The sequence below is a fragment of the Monodon monoceros genome, unplaced genomic scaffold (assembly GCF_005190385.1).
Source record: "Monodon monoceros isolate NGI ecotype Baffin Bay Population unplaced genomic scaffold, NGI_Narwhal_1 Super_Scaffold_20, whole genome shotgun sequence".
In the NCBI taxonomy this organism is placed as follows: domain Eukaryota; kingdom Metazoa; phylum Chordata; class Mammalia; order Artiodactyla; family Monodontidae; genus Monodon; species Monodon monoceros.
The window spans coordinates 50770463-50796596 of NW_021703777.1; the positions used below are offsets into that span (position 1 = coordinate 50770463).

Consider the following 26134-nt stretch of genomic DNA (forward strand, 5'->3'; position numbering starts at 1 on the left):
ATCCCACATGCTGCGGAGCGGCTGGGCCTGTGAGTCATGGCCGCTGAGCCTGTGCGTCCAGAGCCTGTGCTCCGCAACGCAGGAGGCCACAACAGTGAGAGACCGGCGTACTGCAAAAAAATAATAATAATAATAAATAAATAAAAATAAAATAATAATAATCCAAAGGTGAGTGCCGCTTACATTCTTTCCTTAGCTGTCACCTGTTTTTGATTTTCAGGGATGCTTAAGAGTTAAAGGCAAAGATTTTTAAATAGAAGGTGTTTTCCTAGTGACTTAGGACACAAGCAAGTACTACAATGCCTTCTTTGACAGGTCTCCCTAAACTAATCTAGATCTCCTGATCCAGCGTCCTCGATGCCCTCCTGTTTCTTCTCTGTTTCTTACTCCCCTAATAAGTTTATTCTCTCAAAGATCAAGCCCGCCTATTTGATTATTCATCAGTGAATGTGTAAGGGACGCTGTCTTCCAAGCTCTCTTATAATCTATTGCATCATGTTTACATTTTTCTCCCTCTTCTTTGCCTTCACTTCCTCTCCCTCCTTCTCGTCAACCCACAGATGGCTATTGGCAGATTTAGAAATTTGATAATGAACCAAGAATGAAAAATAACAGGAGAATTTCTACATCTCTGTATGAATAAACATGACTCTGTGTGGCTCACTGCATCTGCAGGTATGATTCCATATTTGTATTACTCCGTTGCAACACAAACTCCAGAAAGCCTAGCCCTGCAGATTAATCTCCGCCTCCTTCTCTGGCATTCAGAATAAAAGCTCACCAGAAACATTCCAAATGCACAGTAGTTCTCATCTTTTTTTGCAGCTTGAAACCTGAGTGGAGATTTGAAGAAAACTGGATTGGATCACCAAGTTTCTTTCACAGGACCGTCTGGACAGGTTTTATCTCATTATTGCTGACATTAATATTTCGATTTTAGATATAGCAAATACAGAATGCAAATTATTTATTACAAAACTGTTTTAAGAAGGAAATATAGAGATAATGAAGTTTTTATCAATACTTTAGTCACTTAATAATGTACAACAGGTAAAGCTTTATTAAATCATTTATCATTAAAAATAATACCTTGTATTTATATAATGCTTTGCTGTTTAAAGAGTTTTAACATAAAGCTACAGTATACTAATTGCCTTGTAAGTCCTGCATGTTGGACATGTTCTCTATTTTACTGATAAGAAAACAAAGCAACAGAGTAGAAAATTTAGAGGGGAGACTGAATTCTAGTCAGGTGTTTACTTCTGTGAAATATATCAGAAGAAGTCTATTACCACCAGAGGCCTTGAAAATATTACTATCACTTTTAAGTGAGAGATATCAGATACACAAGAGCAGAAATCCAAGTCCTTGGTAAGTTGTTGACAGGTAGACCATTGTCAGGATAGTACTTATTTTATCTAGGAGACTTTAGTGGAACTTAGAGAGCCCGAAGAGATTTGATCTAACAATTAAATAATTGAATTTAATGAGGATTTTATAGCATCTATTTTGTGACAGTGCTGAGGTTCTGGATAGAATGATGTACAAGAGGATATTCTCCAGTTTCAGCCACTTTGCTCAAATCCAAGTAAGTCGAAGAAAGTGAGGCTGAAGTGAGCTCTTTGCATCTACACTCACCCTGGTATTCAGCACTTATCACTGGGTTTGGTAACAACAGAGGAACTCAGACAGAGAGTACTTGCTGAATTAAAGGCAGATTGAGAGTGGAGGAGGGGAGGATGGAGAAACACAGAAAGAAAAAGAGGAAGGAAAGAAGAAATAAAAGAGAAAGAAGAAATATTTCTTCCTTCAACTGAATTTATGAATCACAGTTTTAATAATTTTTGTTCATGTTTCTAGACAACAGTAACCTACATACTCAGTTATGAAATGAACTTGACAATTTCTAACTGAAATAGGTCTTTTGAGAAAGAAAAAAGCAGCTAGAGGTGAATCTATACATTGTGATGTGAGATAATTTACTAAAAGAAGTTAGGTAAACAAAGCAAGAGATTTTATTATATGCCACCTAGTTTAACTCAGATTCAAATTGACCATGAAGGGTCAGCCAGAAGTCAGTCAACTGTTTGATAATAAATCAGCTACTCCCGATTGACTATAAGCCAATTCTTACAAGCCTGGCAGAACATCAAGAAAGTTGTTCACATGAATAAACAAATCAACAGACAGGGCAAGGGATGCCTTCCTCACACAGTTTTTTCTAGTGATTTTATGAACAATAGACTTCTATGCAAACCAGTAAGAAAGTTAAAGACAACTGGAAATACATGATGGGAAAACTGCAGATATATTCAATTTATAAATAAATAATAAATTACTAGCTATACATCAGTTAGGACAAAACAACACTCCTGATGGGCAAAATTGATCAAAATGATTAAAAGAACCAGTAAACTTAAGAAATATGAAAAATTATAAAATATCTATGAAATACAGATTTTAAATAATATATATTCAATTACGAAAGATTGCAACAATTAAATTTCCAATACTGATGATGCAGTGAGAAAATAGGCAATTTCATATACCACGCAAATGTGCACACTCTTTTAGTGATTTGTTAAAGACAATTGCCAATTTCTTAAGTGTGTATACCTTTTACTTTGGCAATTCCATCATCACTGCAAAGATAAGTGTGAAAAGACATATGCTCGAAGAAATTTGTTGCAGTTCTATTTATATTGGAAAAAAGGAACAACAGGGATTCCCAACAATAAAGAGTTGTATCATCTATGTTACATCCATACTATGGATTGCTATGTGTTATTTATAAGAATAAAAACAGAATTTATGTACCAGCAGCAAAATATGTTCACATCATACAGTTCAGTATAAAAACAGATTACAAATGAATGTAAAATAGAATACAAATTAAACTACATTCATAAGTGTATAGATTTTATATATACTTAAATATTTAGAAACATAAAAACAGCATTATTAGGAATGATCATGTCTTATGTGTAGAATAAAGAGAGCACTTTTATTTTCTCTATATCACTTAATGTTTTCAACGTGTCAAAAATAAGGATATTTATATGTGCATGTTTACATGAATGCATGAATGTGTGCGAATTTATCCTTCCTTGTGTAAAATGGGTATGGTTCAATCCTCAAAGAGTCTCCTGCAGGACAAACGTAACCTGATCTATAATGATGTCTGCTTTTTCATAGAACCTTATGACATATGTATAAGGTTTTAAAATAAAACTTTTCATGTCTGGCAGAAAGTGTCTAATAAATAACATGCATTTTCTTTCCTAGGGTGGTTGTAGAAAAAAAATAGGCACTTCTTACAGTGAGGTCAGCTGGAAGGCTATTTTCATATTCAGTCAGTAGTTGTTGAGCTTCCTAAGTAGGGCAGTGACCATGAAGATAGAAAAAAGAAGAAAATAATGGAGATGGAATCAATGGGTTTGAGTGCCTGGTGCTAGTGGGGGAGAGATAGGAGGTAACATCTGAAAGTTTTCATCTCAACTGTTTAGCCTGAAATGTAGTAGGGGAAACACTACCAGAAGGAGCTTTCAGTGTAAGTCAGTGGTCTAAATACTTGGTTTGATTTGTAGGTCACATCTTTCTAAAATTTTACCATCAGTTATTTCCTCCTTTGGGTTAATGCATTTGTTACAATATCTGCTAATTTCGCTTCCTCTTTAGAGTATACTTCTCATAGTTTGGGATGTTCTGTATTAAAGGAAACACATTAGGTGACTAAAAGAACTACTGCCTCCAAGAGGCTCCTGTTATGGTATGAACTTTCTGAAAAAGACACTAAAAGCCACAGCAGTCACAAATGTATAGGGGTATAACAACTTATCTGGCAGTTTTTTGGGCAAGGGTGGATATTAGCTGTAATGCTAATATCAAAGAAGGACAACATTTGTTGAGATACTATATCACAAACTCAGAACGGGGTAAGTTTGGGGAGTAAAAATGTAGTGAAAGAAGTTGCAAGCCAATAAAGGAAAGTGTGCTTAATTAAAAATTTTAAGACTAACTCTGAACATGAAATGATTTAACATGGGATCAGGAGAGGAACTGTCAATGATAACCAGGCTGTTTAACCTTATAATTGTCACACAAATCACTCAAAGGGAGTGTCGACTTCTTTACTGATCAAGTGAGAGAGAAAAGTATAAGTAATGCTAGGGGTCACACAGGAATCTTCTCTACCCTCAAGAATCCGTCTTAGACATATCCATTACAGTGTCATTAATTCCATCTTCTTTTTAATACACTCAACAAGCATTTGATTTTTTTTTCATTAAATGAAACATATTCAGGAACTAAGGAAGCTCTGACTTTGATATTTGGCAATAGCTATCAAATGTGACCATCAATCTTTATTGTTATTTAATGTATACAGAATTAATCAAAGTGATTATTTGCCAAAGTATTGTTGTATTTTCTCAATCTCTTAGCTTTTTTATATGCCCCATCAATTTTGACAGAGAAATCGAAGGCTCTGTTGAATGTATCACGCATTTTGTACATAGTTTTGAAACATCTTACTTTATTGTGCTTTGTACTTATTCTTTCATATGTTAGACTTATTAATAGGATTAGAAACTCTTAAGACACCAAGGCCATGTTATATCCTTCTTTAATATGCCTTTACCCCATATGCTCAACAGCTAAGAAATGCTAGACACCCAAGAGAAACTCAATGTACAGGGCTAGTATTAATGTTAAAACATTTTAAAGTACATACAAAGTGGAAAGCATACCTTTTTTTCTTTCAGTGTACCACTCTATGATGAATTCTTCCAAACCTGCCTATTTAGATTACTTTGGCAGAATCCATGGAATTCTACTGTATAAAGAATTTATCCAATATTGGCATGACGTGGAGGCATTTGAGGCAAGACCAGATGACCTTGTCATTGTCACCTATCCCAAATCTGGTAAGTCTCTTTGTTAGGTCAAAGTTTTTCCCTTTTCACCTAGAAATGACAAACCCACCTTGACTGGTAAATATTGAGCCATTCACCCCTCCCACACTCATTCTCTATATTAAATAAGGACAGATATAGCAGTTTTGGTATAGACATAGAAAAAGTGGCATACGATAGCTCTATTCTAAGACCACAATCTGTACCTATAATTTGAGAAGCACATTGACAAATGGGTATTGTTGGCCACTTTAGAAAATCACATAATATAGATGGATGAATATGGAACCATAACTAAAATTTAAAACTACCCACTGTGTTTACCTTATTTCATTATTGTCATTGTTGTATAGACAAAGTATAAGCAATTTTCACAGATTTTTTAAAACTTAACACTTTTTCAGCTAACCAGCTCCTCTTTATAAAGTCCATCTCTGAAACTCTATTTACAAGCAACGTCTTTCTTCCTGAAATTAGCTTGTTAGTCATAACTCTGGAGTCTTACAATCCTAGATCTTTAGAAATTAGAAAGGTCCAGTACAGACTTCTTCTCTATCTTCTCTATCTCTATCTTCTCTAACTGTTCCAATTAACACAAGTATGTCAAACACTAAATATGTCTTTGACTACTCTGACTGTAAAGAGCTCCTGCATTTCTCTTTCTTGTCTAGATCTATGTCAGCACAAAACCAGTCACATGAAGAGGACACCTGAGAGCTACTCCAGAGTCAATTTCTCTTACTTCTGCATCTCCCATATTCAGTCGACCAATGTGTTTTGCCCATTTAGTCTCTTAGATATGCCTCACAGTCAGTCTCTTACAGGTCTCTTGTCACCTTTCTTATTGACCCCTCACTCCATTGTTTTATTTACTTTGGCTCTAGAGGAATTCTTCCAAAATATAACCATGATAATCTTGCTTTCTTGCTTAATGTATGCTAATGCCTTTGAAAAACTTTTAGAAAACAACTTGAACTCTAGTATGAACTACAAGGCTTTTTAGGCTCAGTGTCTGGTTGCTGCTGTAAGCTCATCTCCACACATCCCTTCAGGTAGCCTCTGATTTAGTCTTTATAATCTACATCCAATTTGTTTCCTTGCCTCTTTACTATTTGTAAGTATCTGGCCTTTGATTAAGAAAAACAAACAAACAGATCTTCTGTCTGGTAGACCACTTTCCTACCTTACAAAACTTGTGAATTTATGCCAATAGTTTGTTAAAGCTAAGCTCAATTATCATGGTAACTTGAAGGCATTTCTTGTGGAAACATCACGGCAGCAGCAGAAGCACACAAAGTTCCTCCTTTACAGTCCTTTGAATCCTGTGACCATCTGTATTACAACATCTTAAGGAAAAAGAAGTGCTGTAATTATTGAGCATTCTTTCTGACTTTTCAGAGGGCCTTTGAACATCACAGGACAAGGACCAGATTTATTCTTTTCTATATACTCTGTAGTAGGACTCAACCTGAGGCATAGAAGCTATCTAGAAAATTTGTGGATGAAAGCATGGTTACTTTTTAGATGTAAAAATTTAGTTCCAAGACTGTTAGCTTGTACAATGTCACAATTCATCGACAAATTCAGATTTCTACCACAGGTGTATCTTATTACAATGTTCTTTATTTATTGATGCTATGTTAAGATCCTACAAGATTAAATTTTAGAGGAAATATTTCTTGAGTCCTGTGGTTATTCTGGCATCTTTCAAATACTATTGCATTGGTAACTTCCTACTTTATCCAACTATAAATCTATCACTCCCTGCATCATCAGCTATGCATCATCAGTGGGAGACTCAGATTTGTTTAATTTTTTCAGGCACAACATGGGTTAGTGAAATTGTATACATGATTTATACAGAGGGTGATGTGGAAAAGTGCAAAGAAGATGCCATTTTTAATCGAATTCCTTACCTGGAATGCAGAACCGAAAAGGTGATGAATGGTAATGCTTAAGTTAATTTTAAAAGATATATACACATATTTTAAGTGTGGATGTAAATGGTGCAAGGAAAGAAACTATAAGCAAAAGTGGCAATTAGTATTATGTCTTCTACATAAGAAAGAATGTAAATTTAATTTTAAATCTTGACAGAGTTTATGGTATAGCATATGCCTGGAATAGAGAGAATAAGGATAGCTCTGACATGCTTTCAGCAGAGCCTAGTAATATGTGAGCACTTATCTCTTTATGGGATGTATGCAACAGTATTTTAAATGCAGGAAAATATCCATAAAATTTTCAAGGATATATGCAAAAATATTTTTATCACAGATTCTTTTAATATTATGAAAAATTAGAAACAATATATATGTTAATCAACAAAAGAAGAGTTAAAAGTGATATGAAATCATTAAACATGTTACGATGACATATGTTTCTTGACATTGAAGTGTTGCTATAATATATCGAGAAAAATGCAATTAGGGGACTTCGTTGTCTGTCCAGTGGTTAAGACTTCACCTTCCAATGCAGAGGGTGCAGGTTTGATCCCTGGTCAGGGAGCTAAGATCCCACATGCTTCACGGCCAAAAAACCAAAACGTAAAACAGAAGCAATATTATAACAAATTAAATAAAGACTTACAAAAATGGTCCACATGAAAAATATCTTAAAAGAAAAGAAAAATGCGATCAGAAGATATTAAATATTTCATCTGTGTGTGTGGTATTTGTATGGCTGTGAGTCTGGGCATATAGACATCTTTGTATGGAAGGATGCTTACCAAAACGTTAATAATGATTTTTTTCAAAGGTGAAATTTTATTTGATCTATTTTTTCTCTATAATTTTCTCTACCTAAACTTCTGTCATAGTGAATATGTATTATTATTATGAAAACAATATAGAATATATAGTTACTTTTATTTTTTTAATCTATGAAAATCCATATAAATATTTATAATTTTTGAAGTTGTCTAACTTTTGTTTTTTTTAAAAATTAGGAGTAAAACAATTAAAACAGATGGCATCTCCTAGAATAGTGAAGTCTCATCTGCCACCTGAGCTTCTTCCAGCCTCATTTTGGGAAAAGAACTGTAAGGTAACCAGAGTCAAGTGTTCTTAGAACTTCACCGAACTCAAAGAATTTTACAATGATAAAGTTATATAACATCCTAACTGTGTCTTATACACACTTGTTTACTTATTCCTTCATTGAATCTATAGACATTTTTAAAATGTGGATCATAGTCAGTATAGTCAAAGAGTCTAGATTTCAGTTCTAACTCCAGAGGTAATTCTGAGAAAAACAGGTAAACTCTCTAAGCTTCAGTTTCCTCATCTATAAAAGAGAGATAATAATTGCATTCCACATAGAGTTGTTATAAGGATTAACTAAAATAATTCTTGTAAATTGCTTAACATAGTACCTAGCATGTTATAAATAATATATGGTAACTACTTTTGTATTTGCTGTTATTAGTAATTGCATTCAATATACTCTTTTTGAAAACTATTGTGCTTGGCATTGTGAGGCATGCAAATGAACTAGACAAGGACATCCCAGACAAAAATAGCATAATAATTATTTACTGAGTGCCTATCCTGAGCCAGCAATATGACAATTAATAAGATGCATGCAATCCTTGTCTTCATGGGCACATGGTCCACAGGGGGAAAGTGATAAATAAAGAAACAATACATAAGGTACTATAAGTCAAGTAAGAGAAGAATTCTAGCCCAGACATTGAGGGAAGAGAAGTTATCCAGGAGCAAGTAACATCTCAGTTGATATATGAAGGATGTATAGGAATTAGACTATATAATCCCAGAGGCAACCCAAGGTGGGATGTGAAACCAGTTCAATTTAGCTGGAAAGCTGAGTGTCCATACTGGCTGGATGAGTGAAGGTAGATAAGCTGGGTTTGTTTATAACAGATATGGAAGCCAATTTAGAAAATTTGGGTTCCACTTTGATGATAATGAGGAGTTACAGCCATATTAAGCTGCTGATTTATATGATCAATTTTGCTTTTTAGAAAGAATAATACATGGAATCCTAAAGTACAGGCAAAACATTGTCTTAAAACACTGAAGCCATTTCTCAAGACCTTAGTAGCTTTATTAGGACACACTATGACCCATACTAAACATATAAGATATTAAAGTACTATACGTAGTCATTATTGACAAAAAGAGGATCTATCTGAGTCATGAAACATTTCCATTTTGTACACTGACGTAACAGGGCATATATGACATTTTCTGGAGATCCATGGTGCAAAATTTTGAAGATTCCAATGGTTTTTGTTTGTTTGTTTGTTTTTGTCATAGGCAATCTTAGAAAGATCACATACATGCTGCTGAAATCATTCCATACATAAGAGCTCTCTCTTTAATAAATATTATTCATATATCTTTTAGGAAACATGTCATTACTATTTTTTCAAGAGATTTGGCCAAGTTACTTTTTTTCTTTTGAGAATGGGATGAAGCCTTGATGTTACCCCCTTTATTTATTTATTTTTAAAAATTAAAAAAGTATATTTTTTATAAATTTATTTATTTATTTATTTTTGGCTGTGTTGGGTCTTCATTTCTGTGTGCAGGCTTTCTCTAGTTGCAGCGAGCAGGGACTACTTTTCATTGAAGTGCACAGGCTTCTCATTGCAGTGGCTTCTCTTGTTGCAGAGCATGGGCTCTAGGCTCGCAGGCTTCAGTAGTTGTGGTATGCAGGCTCAGTAGCTATGGCACATGGGCTTAGTTGTTCCATGGCATGTGGGATCTTCCCAGACGAGGGCTTCAGCTCATGTCCCCTGCATTGGCAGGTGGATTCTTAACCACCGTGCCACCAGAGAATTCCCCCCCTTTACTTTTAAATGAAAATACATACTGTACCTTTATAATAGCCTCAGTCTTCACAAAACTGCTGATCATCTCAGAGATCATCAAAGACTAGGAGACAACTGGATGGATTCACATCCTGAGTACTTCCAGGGTGATTCACTGGTAGACAAGAAGAGAAGTGGATTGAGACTGTTAGTAAAAGTGTGTTTGGAGTGTTGGACTAGAAACTTTAAGTGATAAAAAAGAAGAAAGTAAAAAAAAAATAAAGGGAACAGGCTAATAGATAAAAGAAACAATTGAGGTCAATAAACTTGAGAACTTGGAGTTGTTGCAGAAGAGGTATACTCCTGATAAGAAAGAAAGAATAAAGAAACAGGACTGTCTTGGAAGAAAACATGGTGCTCAAGGACAAGCCTTCAGAAACTTTAGGGTACTGACAAGTTTCAAGATTTGGCTAAAAATATTGTTAGTTGAAGTAAAATAGAGGTAATGATCAATGACCACATGAACCTAGAGAATCAGATGGTTCATGAATACAGACACTAAAATTATACAGTGTGGTGAAAAGTTTTGGTATGGAGAGTAACACTATAAGGCAGGTGTTCAAATCTTCAGTTAAAGCAAGGGAATGACCACAAGCTTAAAAATGTCACAGCTGGTTGAAGTATGAATTATTATAGGATCAGGGGTTTTTCAAGTGTAGGAATTTTAAGATAGATTATGATCCCAAGTGAATTGTGGGCAAACTAGAAACTTTGACTTGAGAGAAGTGAGTGGAAAGACCTAGATTTACCTCGAAGGCAGGAAGAGCATGTGCAGTGAAAAGTTAGGGAAGAAAATAGGATCTTCCAAAAAAGAGATAAGACAAACTGATGGAAGTTTAAGGAAAGAGGAATTGCTTTAACTTCCCACCTTCCCCTGCCCCACATCCTGGAGAATAAAAACTTTTATGGAGGACTTGGAGCAAAGGTTTAAATATGGATAGTATTTTTTATTTAATTTAATTAATTAATTTATTTATACAGCAGGTTCTTATTAGTTGTCTATTTTATACATATTAGTGTATATAAATCAATCTCAATCTCCCAATTCATCCCACCACCACCCACGCCCCGCTTACCCCTCTTGGTGTCCATATGTTTATTCTCTACATCTGTATCTCTATTTCTGCCTTGCAAACCGGTTCATCTGTACCATTTTTCAAGATTCCACATATATGCGTTAATATAGGATATTTGTTTTTCTCTTTCTGACATACTTCACTCTGTATGACAGTCTATAGGTCCATCCATGTCTCTACAAATGACCCAATTTCGTTCCTTTTTGTGGCTGAGTAATATTCCATTGTACCACATCTTTTTCCATTCGTCTGTTGATGGGCATTTAGGTTGCTTCCATGACCTGTCTAATGCAAATAGTGCTGCAATGAACATTGGGGTGCATGTGTCTCTTTGAATTATGGTTTTCTCTGGGTTAACGCCCAGTAGTGGGATTGCTGGGTCATATGGTAATTCTATTTTTAGTATTTTAAGGAACATCCATGCTGCTCTCCATAGTGGCTGTATCAATTTATATTCCCACCAACAGTGCAAGAGGGTTCCCTTTTCTCCACACCCTCTCCAGCAATTATTGCTTGTAGATTTTATGATGATGCCATTCTAACCAGTGTGAGGTAATACCTCACTGTAGTTTTGATTTACATTTATCTAATAATTAGTGATGTTGAGCAGCTTTTCATGTGCCTTTTGGCCATCTGTATGTCTTCTTTGGAGAAATGTCTATTTAGGCCTTCTGCCCATTTTTTGATTGGGTTTTTGTTTTTTTTAATATTGAGCTGAATGAGCTGTTTATACATATTGGAGATTAATCCTTTGTCCATTGATTCATTTGCAAATACTTTCTTCCATTCAGAGGATTGTCTTTTTGTCCTGTTTATAGTTTCCTTTGCTGCACAAAAGCTTTTAAGTTTCATTAGGTCCCATTTGTTTATTTTTGTTTTTATTTCCATTACTCTAGGAGATGGGTCAAAAAAGATCTTGCTGTGATTTATGTCAAAGAGTGTTCTTCCTATGTTTTCCTCTAAGAGTTTTATACTGTCCAGGCTTACATTTAGGTCTTTAATCCATTTTGTTTAATTTATTTAGTTTATTTGTGTATGGTGTTAGGGAGTGCTCTAATTTCATTCTTTTACATGTAGCTGTCCAGTTTTCCCAGCACCACTTATTGAAGAGACTGTCTTTTCTCCATTGTATATCCTTGTCTCCTTTGTCATAGATTAGTTGACCATAGGTGCATGGGTTTATCTCTATGCTTTCTATCCTGTTCCACTGATCTATATTTCTGTTTTTGTGCCAGTACCATATTGTCTTGATTAGTGTAGCTTTGTAGTATAGTCTGAACTCAGGGATCTGCTTCCTCTGGCTCTGTTTTTTTTCCCTCAAGACTGCTTTGTCTATATGGGGTCCTTTGTGTCTCCATACAAATTTTAAGATTTTTTGTTCTAGTTCTGTAAAAAATGCCATTGGTAATTTGATAGGAATTGCATTGAATCTGTAGATTGCTTTGGGTAGTATAGCTATTTTCACAATATTGATCTTCCAATCCAAGAACATAGTATATCTCTCCATCTGTTTGTGTCATCTTTGATTTCTTTCATCAGTTTCTTATAGTTTTCTGAGCACAGATCTTTTGCCTCCTTAGGTAGGTGTATTCCTAGGTATTTTATTCTTTTTGTTGCAATGGTGAATGATATTATTTTCTTGATTTCTCTTTCTGATCTTTCATTGTTAGTGTGTAGGAATGCAAGAGATTTCTGTGCATTAATTTTTTTTTTTTGGTATGCGGGCCTCTCACTGCTGTGGCCTCTCCCATTGCAGAGCACAGGCTCCAGATGCGCAGGCTCAGCTTCCATGGCTCACGGGCCTAACCGCTCCATGGCATGTGGGATCTTCCCGGACCGGGGCACGAACCCATGTCCCCTGCATCGGCAGGCAGACTCTCAACCACTGCACCACCAGTGAAGCCCTGTGCATTAATTTTGTATCCTGCTACTTTACCAAATTAATTGATTAGCTTTAGTAGTTTTCTGGCGGCATCTTTAGGATTCTAAATGTATAATATCATGTCATCTGCAAACAGTGACAGTTTTACTTCTTCTATTCCAATTTGTATTCCTTTTATTTCTTTTCCTTCTCTGATTGCTATGGCTAGGACTTCCAAAACTATGTTGAATAATGGTGGCAAGAGTGGATATCCTTGTCTTGTTCCTGATCTTAGAGGAAATGCTTTCAGTTTTTCACCATTGAGTATGATGTTTGCTATGTGTTTGCCATGTATGGCCTTTGTTTTGTTGAGGTAGGTTCCCTCTATGCCCATTTTCTGGAGAGTTTTTTTTTATCATAAATTGGTGTTGAATTTTGTCAAAAGCTTTGTCTGCACCTATTGATATGATCATATGGTTTTTATTCTTCAGCTTGTTAATATGGTGCATCACATTGATTGATTTGTGTATGTTGAAGTATCCTTGCCTTCCTGGGGTAAATCCCACTTGATCATGGTATATGATCCTTTTAATGTATTGTTGGATTCTGTTTGCTAGTATATTGTTGAGGATTTTTGCCTCTATATTCATCAGTGTTATTGGTCTGTAATTTTTTTTTTGTAATATCTTTGTCTGGTTTTTGTATCAGCGGGATGGTGACCTCATAGAATGAGCTTGGGAATGTCCCTTCCTCTGCAATTTGTTGGAAGACTTTGAGAAGGATGGGTATTAGCTGTTCTCTAAATCTTTGATAGAATTCACCTGTGAAGCCATCTGGTCCTGGACTTTTGTTTGTTGGAAGATTTAAAATCACATTTTCAATTTCATTACTTGTGCCTGTTCTGTTCATATTTTCTATTTCTTCCTGGTTCAGTCTTGGAAGGCTATACCTTTCTAAGAATTTGTCCATTTCTTCCAGGTTGTCCATTTTATTGGCATAGAGTTCCTTGCAGTAGTCTCATGTGCTTTGTATTTCTGTGGTGTCCATTGTAACTTCTCCTTTTTCATTTCTAATTTTATTGATTTGAGTCCTCTCCCTCTTTTCTTTGATGAGTCTGGCTAAAGTTTTATCAATCTTGTTTATGTTCTCAAAGAACCACGTTTTAGTTTTATTGATCTTTGCTATTGTTTTCTTTGTTTCTATTTCATTTATTTTTGCTTTGATTTTTATGATTTCTTTCCTTCTACTAACTTTGGGTTTTGTTTGTTTTCTTTCTCTAGTTACTTTAGGTGTAAGGTTACATTGTGTTTTTGAGATTTTTCTTGTTTCTTGATGTAGGAATGTATTGCTATAAACTTCCTTCTTAGAACTGCTTTTGCTGCATCCCATACATTTTGGATTCTCGTGTTTCCATTGTCATTTGTCTCTAGGTATTTTTTGATTTCCTCTTTGATTTCTTCAGTGATCTCTTGGTTATTTAGTAAGGTATTGCTTAGCTTCCACGTGTTTGTGTTTTTTATGTTTTTTTCCATGTAATTGATTTCTAATCTCATTGCATTGTGGTTGGAAAAGATGTTTGATGTGATTTCAATTTTCTTAAATTTACCAAGGCTTGATTTGTGACTCAAGATGTTATCTATCCTGGAGAACGTTCCATGTGCACTTGAGAAGAAAGTGTAATCAGCTGTTTTTGAATGGATTGTCCTATAAATATCAATTTAGTCTATCTGGTCTATTGTGTCATTTAAAGCTTGTGTTTCCTTATTAATTTTCTGTCTGGATGATCTGTCCATGGGTGAAAGTGACGCATTAAAGTCCCCCACTATTGTTGTGTTACTGTCAATTTCCTCTTTTATAGCTGTTAGCATTTGCCTTTTGTATTGAGGTGCTCCTTTGTTTGGGTGCATAAATATTTTCAATTGTTATATCTTCTTCTTGGATCGATACCTTGATCATTATGTAGTGTCCTTTCTTGTCTCTTGTAACATTCTTTATTTTAAAGTCCATTTTATCTGATATGAGTATTGCTACTCCAGCTCTCTTTTGATTTCCATTTGCATGGAATATCTTTTTCCATTCCCTCACTTTCAGTCTGTATGTTCCTAGATCTGAATTGGGTCTCTTGTAGAAAGCATATAGATGGGTCTTGTTTTTGTATCCATTCAGTGAGCCTGTGTCTTTTGGTTGGAGCACTTAATCCATTCATATTTAAGGTAATTATCAATATGTATGTTCCTACTACCATTTTCTTAAGTTTTGGGTTTGTTTTGTAGGTCCTTTTATTCTCTTGTGTTTTCCACTTAGAGAAGTTCCTTTAGCATTTGTTGTAGAGCTGGTTTGGTGGTGCTTAATTCTCTTAGTTTTTGCCTGTCTGTAAAGCTTTTGATTTCTACATCAAATTTTAATGAGATCCTTGCCGGGTAGAGTAATCTTGGTTGTAGGTTCTTCTGTTTCATCACTTTAAGTATATCATGTCACTCCCTTCTGACGTGTAGCGTTTCTGCTGAGAAATCAGCTGTTAACCTTATGGTAGTTCCCTTGTATGTTATTTGTCATTTTTCCCCTAATGGTTTTATAATTTTTCTTTGTCTTTAATTTTTGTCAATTTGATTACTATGTGTCTCTGCATGTTTCTCCGTGGGTTTATCTTGCCTGGGACTCTCTGCACTTACTGGACTTGGGTGGCTATTTCTTTTCCCATGTTAGGGAAGTTTTTGACTATAACCTCTTCAAGAATTTTCTTGGATCGTTTCTCTCTCTCTTCTCCTTCTGAGACCCCTATAATTCGAATGTTGGTGCAGTTAATGTTGTCCCAGAGGTCTCTTAGGCTGTCTTCATTTATTTTCATTCTTTTTTCTTTATTCTGTTCCACAGCAGTGAATTCCACCATTCTGTCTTCCAGGTCACTTATCCGTTCTTCTGCCTCAGTTATTTTGTTATTGATTCCTTCTAGTGTATTTTTCATTTCAGTTATTGTATTGTTCTTCTCTGTTTGTTTGTTCTTTAATTCTTTTAGGTGTTTGTTCTTTAATTCTTCTAGGTTTTGGTTAAACATTTCTTGTATATTCTCAATATTTGCCTCCATTCTTTTTCCGTGGTCCTGGTTCATCTTCACTATCATTATTCTGAATTCTTTTTCTGGAAAGTTGCCTATTTCCACTTCATTTAGTTGTTTATCTGGGGTTTTATCTTGTTCTTTAATCTGGTACATAGTCCTCTGCCTTTTCATTTTGTCTGTGTTTCTATGAATGTAGTTTTCTTTCCACAGGCTCAGGATTGCTGTTCTTCTTGCTTCTGCTGTCTGCCCTCTGGTAGATGAGGCTATCTAAGAGGGTTGTGCAAGCTTCCTGATGGGAGGGACTGGTGGTAGGTAGAGTCGGGTGTTGCTATGTTGGGCAGAGCTCAGTAAAACTTTAATCCATTTGTCTGCTGATCGGTGGGGCTGGGTTGCCTCCCTGTTGGTTGTGAGGCCTGAGGTGACCCAGGACTGAAGCCTACAGGTCCTTTGGTGGGGCTAATGGTGTACTTCAGGAAGGCTCACGCCAAGGAGTACTTCTGTTGCCAGTGTCCTTGTACCTACAGTGAGCCACAGATGCCCCCCACCTCTGCAGGAGACCCTCCAACACTAGCAGGTAGGTCTGGTTCAGTCTTCTGTGGGGTCACTGCTCCTTCCCCCTGAGTCTTGATGTGCACACTACTTTGTGTGTGCCCTTCAAGAGTGGAGTCTCTGTTTCCCCCAGTTCTGTTTAAGTCTTGCAATCAAATCCCACTAGCCTTCAAAGTCTGATTCTCTGGGAATTCCTCCTCCTTTTGCCGGACCCCTAGGTTGGGAAGCCTGATGTGGGGCTCAGGACCTTCACTACAGTGGGTGGACTTCTGTGGTATAATTTTTCTCCAGTTTGTGAGTCACCCACCCCCCATTTATGGGATTTGATTTTATTATGATTGCTCCCCTCCAACCATCTCATTTCAGCTGCTTTGTCTTTTGAGGTGGGGTATCTTTCTTTGTCTTCCTGTCTTCCTGTCAATGATTGTTCAGCAGTTAGTTGTGATGCTGGTGCTCTTGGAAGAGAGAGTAAGAACACATCTTTGTACTCCTCCATCTTGAACCAATCCATGGATAGTATTTTGAGATGCAGAGAATATTCAAGACACAGGGAACAGCATGAATAAAAAAAGGGATGAAAATTATGAAGTAAAGTGTTGGAAATAGTGGCAAAGAGTTCCATTCAGCTAATAGGCAAAAAGGACTAGGGAGAGTTTTAAGTAAGGTTGGAAAAGTTCAATATGGCTAAAGATAGCTTTGATGAGAAAAGAAAGTTCACTTTATTTACTGTAGCATTTGGAGCGTTTTATAGTGGGACCTTAAAAATGAAAACCATACTTCTTAGAGTAAACAAAAAGATTTCTTTAAAATTGTTTGAAAATGTATTAACTTGAGTAAGACAGGTTATGAGCCTAATCATATCCAGGAAAGAGTGGAGAGTCAAGAGCAGCCATTCCCAATGGCATTTCTCAGGTGCCTGAAGGAGGAAGTGGAAGACCAGAGAGATGAAGTTTACTTTTGCAGCTCTTTTCCGGCAGCACTGAGTGTCTGACCTAGAAAAGACTGTAACGATCTGATGTAACTCATTTGTTTAGTAGATAGAAAATGTAGGTCCAAAATGATTGGTGCTTTGCACAAGATGGTAGAAATTAGTGCCAGAACCAGCGTCTAAAACCAAGGCTTCCTGTCTGTTCATTTATTGATGTTTGCTCGCTATATAAAATGGAAACTAAACAAGGTGTGAGTGAAGATTATATTTTTTCACTGGCAGCAACATGCACTTAAAAAGAACCTCATAAACATGATTTTTTCTTCAAGATTGCAAGCAAGAAAATAACAGGACTTTTTTTTTTTTTTGCTATAAGGAATAGTGGTGTAGCATAAAGGCCAGAAGACTTTTTACTCTCATTGGGTACATTTATTCTCAACCATGTATTCTGACTAAGCTTCAGTTTAGTTTCTGTACTTATAAATTGGGGATAATAATCTGCCTCATCCGTTTTATATCAATGGAATTTGAGACACTCAAATGAAATATGTGAAATAAAAATGAATATGGCACAAAAATGAAAAGTGAGAACTAACATTGAACAACAATGCAAAAGATGCTGTCACTTTAGATTATTTAAGGAGTTTTCTTCTTTATAATTTTATATATTTTATATATTTTCTACAATAAATATGTGTTATGTTTATAGTTGAAAACATAAACATTTCCTTTTTAAATCTTGGTGAGACTATATTTGAAAAATATTAGCTGATTTAATATCTAATTTCATCTTCTTAGATCATCTATGTTTGCCGGAATGCCAAGGATGTGGTTGTTTCTTATTACTATTTCTTTTTAATGGTGACTGCTAATCCAGATCCTGGTTCTTTTCAAGATTTTGTGGAAAAATTCATGGATGGAGAAGGTATGAACAGCTTCTTTTTCTGAATTCTTTCAAGGTAAATGATACAAGACAAATGGCATCTCTGGGCAAAAATTTTTGTTGTCCGTTCTGGTCTGTTATCCTTCCTAGTCCTTAATTAAAACACAGAAATTCTAGAAGGCCTTGAACTTTAGAACAAGCATAGAGTTTCCAGATGCAGACGGAAAATTGCAGAACCTGGATACTCTAGTTTGGTGCCTACAAATAAGTATACAGATGTGTGTGTGTCCAATTCTCTCTCATCTCTTTTTATTACAGAAGCACTTCACAGTGTGTTATTTCAACTACATTGAACAAGAGGGGAAAAACAGAGGAGAGAAAATGTTCATTTGTTTCTAAGAAAAATTTCAGATACTACATGGGGCCAGAATTCACAAAGAAGTCTGAATATCTACAAAGTTCTTACTCATTCTAACTACTGTGCAGTCTGAATAATTCAACTAGATTTCTCAGAACAGTGTAAGAGTTACCTGAGCAGAAATTCTGGGAAATTTTGTCTTTTTATTTAACTCCCAACTAAAGCAACTTGAGTATTCAAATTTGAGAAATAAAGGGTTCAGAAGAATCAAGTATTAACTAAAGAAGGCCATTCTAATCCTGTAGTAATAATTGTAAGGAAAAAAGTTAATAGCACCACTTTTATATCCACAAAATTTAATATTGACTCAATGAAAATGTGGTATATGTGCTTTATGCTTATCTCTACATTTGGAAAATTTTATGCTAAAGCATCATGAATAAAATACATGTCTCAAGATTATCAAATAGGTGTTATAAGGCAGAGAAAGATAATGTACCTCTGCAAAATGAACGAATAAGATCACTATAAAAATCATTATATGACTTTTTCTGTAAAGAAACAAATGTAACAAAACAGAACCAGACCTACCCACATATACAGAAAACAAACTAGTGTTTACCACAGGGGAGGGGGATGGGGAGGGGCAAAATAGATGAAGGGGATTATGAGGTACAAGCTGCTAGTTATAAAATAAATAAGTCACAGGGAAGTAATGGGCAACATAGGGAATATAGTCAATATTTTATTATAACTTTACGGTGTATAATCTATTAAAATATTGAATCACTATGTTGTACAACCACTATAATATTGTAAGCCAACTATACTAAATAAATAAATAAATAAATAAATAAATAAATAAATTGTCAGTAGAGTCAAAGAACAGAAGAGGTATGTAACGATTTAATGCAAAGCAGAGTACTTTGACTCACTCATCATTATATTATCATGTCAGCTTTTTACTGGGTAAAATACTTGGATATATGTGAGTGAAGATGAGGGAAGAGAAAGGAAGAAACTGTATATGGTCATACCACATCATCTCCAAAATCTAATTTTTTAGAGTGAGAATGATACTAAGGGTCCCTAAGAGGGCACCTCTTACCATTTAAACTGTGAGTGGTGTAACAAAAATTATATAGCTGCTAGCTTCAGTTACCAAAGCTAGTTTTTTTGTTTGTTTGTTTGTTTTTGCGGTACGCGGGCCTCTCACTGTTGTGGCCTCTCCCGTTGCGGAGCACAGACTCCGGACGCGCAGGCTCAGCAGCTATGGCTCACGGGCCCAGCCGCTCCGCAGCATGTGGGATCTTCCCGGACCAGGACACGAACTCGTGTCCCCTGCATCGGCAGGCGGACTCTCAACCACTGCGCCACCAGGGAAGCCCCAAAGCTAGTTTTTAAATAATACATATGAGACCTGGACTGAATTCTGATCATAATAATGTTGATAATTCCACTACTCAACTCCTTTCACTAACAACCTGATTTCACAAACACACACACACACACACACACCATTTTCAAAAATGCTTTCATAAGCTCTGAATCAAATGGATGGAGTCTTCTTTCACTTTTCCCCTGAGTCATAAACCATGTCATAATAATGAAAGTTGAGAATATGTTTCTGTATATAGTTTATTCAACATACTGTGCTGCTTTTGCTGCAGAGAAATTTGCTTCAGATGTGCAGCTGATCTCTAGTTTTCATTCCATGATCATTTATTTATATTTCTTTGTCTGAAGACTCATTTTCAAGCTATATAAAGATGATGCTATGTCCTCACATTGTTCTTCTCTCTAATTTTAGTTCCTTATGGTTCCTGGTATGAACACACAAAATCTTGGTGGGAAAAGAGAGAGAATCCACAAGTGCTATTTCTTTTCTATGAAGACATGAAGGAGGTGAGAAACTCAAAACATATGGCAACTTAGTAATTCTCAAAATGTTAGAATTTGACAACATGGTAAATACAAAATTCTGCCTTTAAATAAATGATGCAGCCAACTCCAAAAGTTAAAATAATCCAGATACTTTAGCACAGATTTGAAGCTAGTAAATAAAAACCTTCTGTAAGTGAATACATATAAACCCAAGTCTCAAAAATTTACCAAAGATAAAAGAAGGAATTTGAGTTCATAAAACAAAACAACAACAACATGCACACGCATATGCACACAAGGAATCACAATGGGCAAGAAGAGTTAACTGGTCTCCAAATGCATAGAGGTAGGAATTATCAGACAAGGACCATAAAATAACTATGCTGAACATGTTTAAAGAAACAAAAGAAGAAATTAAAAATTTTACAAAGAAACAAGAGATTACTAAAATTGATAAAGCAGATTTTGAAAAGCCCCAGCAAAATAGAATTTCTAAAATAAATTTTAGAAACTAAAATTAGAAAATTAAAAGATAGTTTAAATAACAGATAAGACATGGCTAAATAGTGAATTATTAATGTAGAAGATGATGCTGAGGAAAGTCCACAGGATGTACCACAGTGAGATAAACAGAATACTTCAGAAGAGGTAATGAATATATAAGATAGATTAACATGGTCTCACATATATCAACTCAAACTTCCAGAAGAAGAGAGTAAAGAGAATGCTGGAACAACAATATGAAAAAGAGTGAGGACATCACAATTTCTTCATAATCTGTTTTTTTTTCGAGCTTTTTTAATAATCAGGGTAATTCAAAATAAAAATTACTAGGATGCCTTTTCACATCCACCAGATTGACAGCAATTAAAAAGTCTGACAATAATAAATACCAGTCAGGATGTATGTTAGTGAGAAATAACACATTTCTGTTAAGAGTATAAAAATATACAAACACTATGGAAACAACGTGTTACCTAGGGAGGGCAAACATGCACATAGTTTAAGACTCAGGAATTCCACTAGTAGATATATGCTCTTGAGAAACACTGACTTGTGTGTAGTAGTTTATATATACAGCAACCTTCATAGCAGCATTCCCCATGACCATAAAAATTGGAAACAATCCAAATATACATATATTCAGGAATCAATACATGATTTATACTATTATTCTACAATTAAATATTATATTGCAATGAAAAGGAATACACTTCAAATGTGCACATCAATTGGGTAAAACCAAACCATATGTTGTCTAGGGTTACATACATGAGTCTCAAATCTACAGAGTAAAGCACAGGATTGATTAGGTCAATTTCAGGGTAGCAAGTTTGTTGTTGTTTGTGGAAATTGGAATGGAGAATGAAAAGAATGAAGTTGGAAACTTGCAAATGGAAAAACTCAACCAATTATGAATGTCTTATTGCATACATTGGGTAGTAGGTAAGGGTGCTATATTGATTTTTATTCTTTAAAGCACATATGTGCACATATCAAATAATTTTAAAGTGAAAGACAAAATACTGGGTCTTTTTATTAAGGGGTAAGAAATATCTTCCCTCATTCTTTATTAGTACCAAGAAAGCAATTGATATCCATGTCTTGTACACATCTTTGCACAATTATTAAGATTCATGTGACAGTAATTCTAGAGTTGTTTTGATGAGGACAAATTTAAAATAAAATCATAAGTATTATTTTAGAAACTGAATTATTACTTCTTGATAGAATTTAACACAGAACAAATTGGAATGAGAAGCAGCCATGATCTGTAGTTTATTACTTAAATTTGTGTTCTGTAATGAGAATATTGAAGACAGTAAATTTAAAAGGCACACGAAAAAATGTTTTAGTTAATCCAACCATTTTGCCCTTCCAAATTGTTCATGTCCATTTACTCCCTATTTTGGTCAAAAATGGCCATGTTTAGGTTTCTTCTCTATTTGAGTGAATGAGGAACAGAAGAATAAATGTTTTCTCTTGTTTCTACAACATATCAAGTAGAAAGAGAAAAAGACAGTAACCTTGTTATGTAGAGATACTACTTTTTTTTGTGGAAAACAAGTAAATAAAAAACGTGAGAATACGTATATGGTACAATGGATTTATATAGGGATTTATGGGAGCAAAAATAGAGTTATCTAACTCAAATTGGAATAGTCGAGGAAATTATCCCAAAGAAGGTGATACTTAAGCTGAAGTTTGACAGGTAAGCTGTATTTTGTAGGACAGAGAATTAGAGAACAGCATTCTGTGTAAAGGGAACTATACACCAGAATAAGCATTATAGTTGGTTTTGAGAATCGTTGCATTGAATGATTAAGCCAAATAATAGGGTATGCTATAGAAGTGACTAGAGATGGGGATGTTTGTAGCTATGGTTCATGAAAATCTGATATTGTTCCATGTTGAGTATTTGACTTTTTACACCCTTTCTTAATCTTTCTGGTTCCTTTGCTTCTCACTAGTTACATCAATAAATTAAAAGAAAATTGAAAGCTGTCTGCATATTTTCAACCTCAAACTTGATCTGTCAAAGGGGACTGTAGTCTTTAAGAGTGTATATTATATTCATAGATAGTATTTATTGAGCATGTATTATGCATAAATGACTAAAATAAATATTTTATAAACACCATCTCATTTAGTGTTCTAAAAATCTTTGAAGTTTCTTTTATGTTCATTTTATGAATGAGGAAAATTATGCTTAGAGAAGTTAAAAAATACCACTTCCCTGAGAAATGTTTTTGCTCACTAGAATCCTAATTCCAATATCAGTGGGGGGAAGAGGAGGGAAGAAAAGTTTTCTTTCGGTGTCCTTTTTTATCCACAAAGTAATGTATTCAATTTTAGTAACTGAGTCTTCAAAATATTTTTTTCTTCTTAGAATATCAGAAAAGAGGTGATGAAATTGATAGAATTTCTGGGAAGGAAGGCATCAGACGAGCTTGTGGACAAGATTATAAAACACACTTCGTTCCAGGAGATGAAGAACAATCCATCTACCAATTACACAATGCTACCGGATGAAGTCATGAACCAAAAAGTATCTCCCTTCATGAGAAAGGGTGAGATAGTCATGTTATTTGCCTCCATTGCTGTAGGAAATCATAAGTTGAAATAGTTATAGGCAAACATCTATCAAGATCTATTCATGCCTGTGGACCCTGCTTGTTTTCTTCAGAGATGTTTCACATTTGAGTGACCAGTTCTGCAGAAGCATAAAATATTAGTACTACTACTAATAAATTACTATTACTTGTTGATTACTTCGTATATGCAGCAAATTATATTAAGAATGACCAGCAGCCACCCCAGCCTCAGTACTAGCACTAATACCACACTCTACTAGCTATTACTTATTAAGTCTTTGTGCCTTGGTGCTGCATCACATACATCATATAAATTGTAAATTCTAATTTTTTTAAAATTCTAATGCAAGAGTTAAGAGAAAATTCTATTATAATCTAATTTTGAGATGAAGAAACAATCTTAGAACAATTAGTCAGCTTTTCCTTAACCAAGTGGAAGGCATTTTTCAAGACTAAATGGCAAATTTCCAAACTTATCAAATTGTATACTTTAAATATGTACAGTTCTCTGTATATAAATTATACCTCAATAAAGCTGTTTTAAAAAAGACTAAGTTTCAAAACACTTAGTGGTAAATACAGCTTGGCTTAGCAAAAATATCAAAATACAATGAAGCGACATCTATTGGGAGGAGGCATGGTGGTCTTGATGAGATATAGTCAGTTTATAAATCCAAAGGCATGTAGGATATGCAGAGTATTGGGACATCCAGTCTTACTGATATGTGAAGCAGAAACAGAACAGAGAAAATCTTGCTCTTGGAACCAAATTGTCATTGAGAGGGTCAGGAATTTTGTAAACAATTGGAATAACAAACCTGCCACTGGGTGAAAATAGGGCACACATGAAAGAGAGTTAACATGCAGAGTAAATTTAAATTATTGAATCCTCAGATTATCTCAGTTTCTTTTCCCATAATGTCCTCATATATTTTTAAGATAAAACAACAAACTTAAAATAATGGCCATGTTTGTAAAGGGCTTTGTACTGTTATACCTTCAGACCCCACATGATTCTCAAGACACATTTTCTATCTTCTGCTTTTTGGGTCTTTTCATTGGGAAAGTTTAGATCTCCTTGAGCTAAAGGGGCAATTGAACAATTGATTAATTTAAAATACAAGGTGACTTCCTTCTGTCAGGGGAGGGTTGGATGTGGAAGCAAAAAGAAGAGCCTGCTAGGCTATTGTAACACACAGGTGGGAAACGCTGAGGAGCTTCTCTGTAGGTGGCAGCAGAAATGGAGAGAAGGCAATGGCTATGAAGAAAGTCTGAATATAAATAAAGAATTAGATATTGTGGTTGAAGGATAACTGCTAAGTTTATGCAGTGGATACCTGCTGTTGCCATTAACCAGGTTATGGAAAAGGTCACCAATAAAATGCAATTTTGTAGGGAAGGAAATGAATTTATTTTTAAACTAGGTGAATTTGAGATGCTCATATGGAATGAAAGTGGTCATATCAGGTAGGCACTTGGATATGAAGATGTAAGTCTGCATTTTAATATTATCAGCATGAAGATGATATTTAATATCTTAGGAGTAGGTAAAACATGGATCTCAGGAGCCCCAGCATTTCAGAGGAAATTGGAGAAGAAAAATTAAGTGAAGTATTGATAGCATAACAGGGGAAGGTCAGAGAAATAAATTTGCTGTTTGTTTTGTTTTGTTTTGTTTTAACAATCAGGCCAAATCCTTGTTTGCACTCTCAAATATATAGTATTTATGGTATATATTTTATTTCTATAATTAAGGGTTACAAGAATAAAATTTGATTAGTGTTAATGAAAGTGATGTATATTAGAAAATTTCATTATTCTGGCTGGAAGACATAATATTTACTGTTTTTTTTTCTCTTTTGTTACAGGGATTGCAGGAGACTGGAAGAATTACTTTACAGTAGCCCTAAATGAGAAATTTGACATGCACTATGAGCAACAAATGAAGGGGTCTACACTGAAGTTACGAACCGAGATCTAGGAAGGGTTTTCTTGACACATCTGAGATTAAAGTGTTCTTTTCATCATTCCTTACCTCATTTATTTTAGACTAGTAGAGAGCGAGTCATGTGAAAGATCATGATCAGGTTCACATGATTATTGAGATCTTCATATAAAAAAGCAAGAAAGATTTTTTTCCCTGCTGTTATCTTTAAAATGTTTTTCCTTTCCTTTCTTTATTACAAATTATTACACAAATCTATAACCTATGAGAATGATGTAGGAACACACAAATTTTTGAAGTTGTTAAAGCCTCATCAAAAATAATCAAACATTCCAAATTCTTTAACTTTGTTGTTACTTTTTTCCATTTGTTAGTACATTTAGTATATATATATATATATACATTTATATACATATATGCATAAATATATATATTTACATGGAATTTGAAAACCTTGACAGAAAGAACTAAAGAATAAATAAATATGAGGGTATAAATAGATCTGTTATTTCCTTCCTGATATTTTCTTTCACTTTCTGCAAAATGGCTTAATTTGGAATTTACCTTAGTTTAATGTAAATTTGGGGCATAACAGAACTGAGTTCCAGACCTTTATAAATAATCCCAACGAGTGTTATTTATGCTTGGATGTCTTTAGCTAATTTGATATAGTTACGCTTTAGTATTATTTCTGTCATATACACAATATTATAAAATTAAGCTCTGTAAAGTTTTAAAGAACGTGATATA

The 26134-nt window shown here is 34.8% G+C and overlaps 1 protein-coding gene across 1 annotated transcript; it reads left to right on the forward strand.

The window, feature by feature from the left end:
• The first annotated feature begins 819 nt into the window (after positions 1-819).
• On the forward strand, positions 820-26134 carry SULT1E1 (sulfotransferase family 1E member 1). The gene is made up of 8 exons (XM_029236086.1): positions 820-899; positions 4764-4925; positions 6735-6860; positions 7861-7958; positions 18018-18144; positions 20271-20365; positions 23235-23415; positions 25308-26134. The coding sequence occupies exons 2-8, from the start codon at positions 4775-4777 to the stop codon at positions 25418-25420; spliced, it is 891 nt and encodes a 296-aa protein (XP_029091919.1). The 5' UTR covers positions 820-899; positions 4764-4774; the 3' UTR covers positions 25421-26134.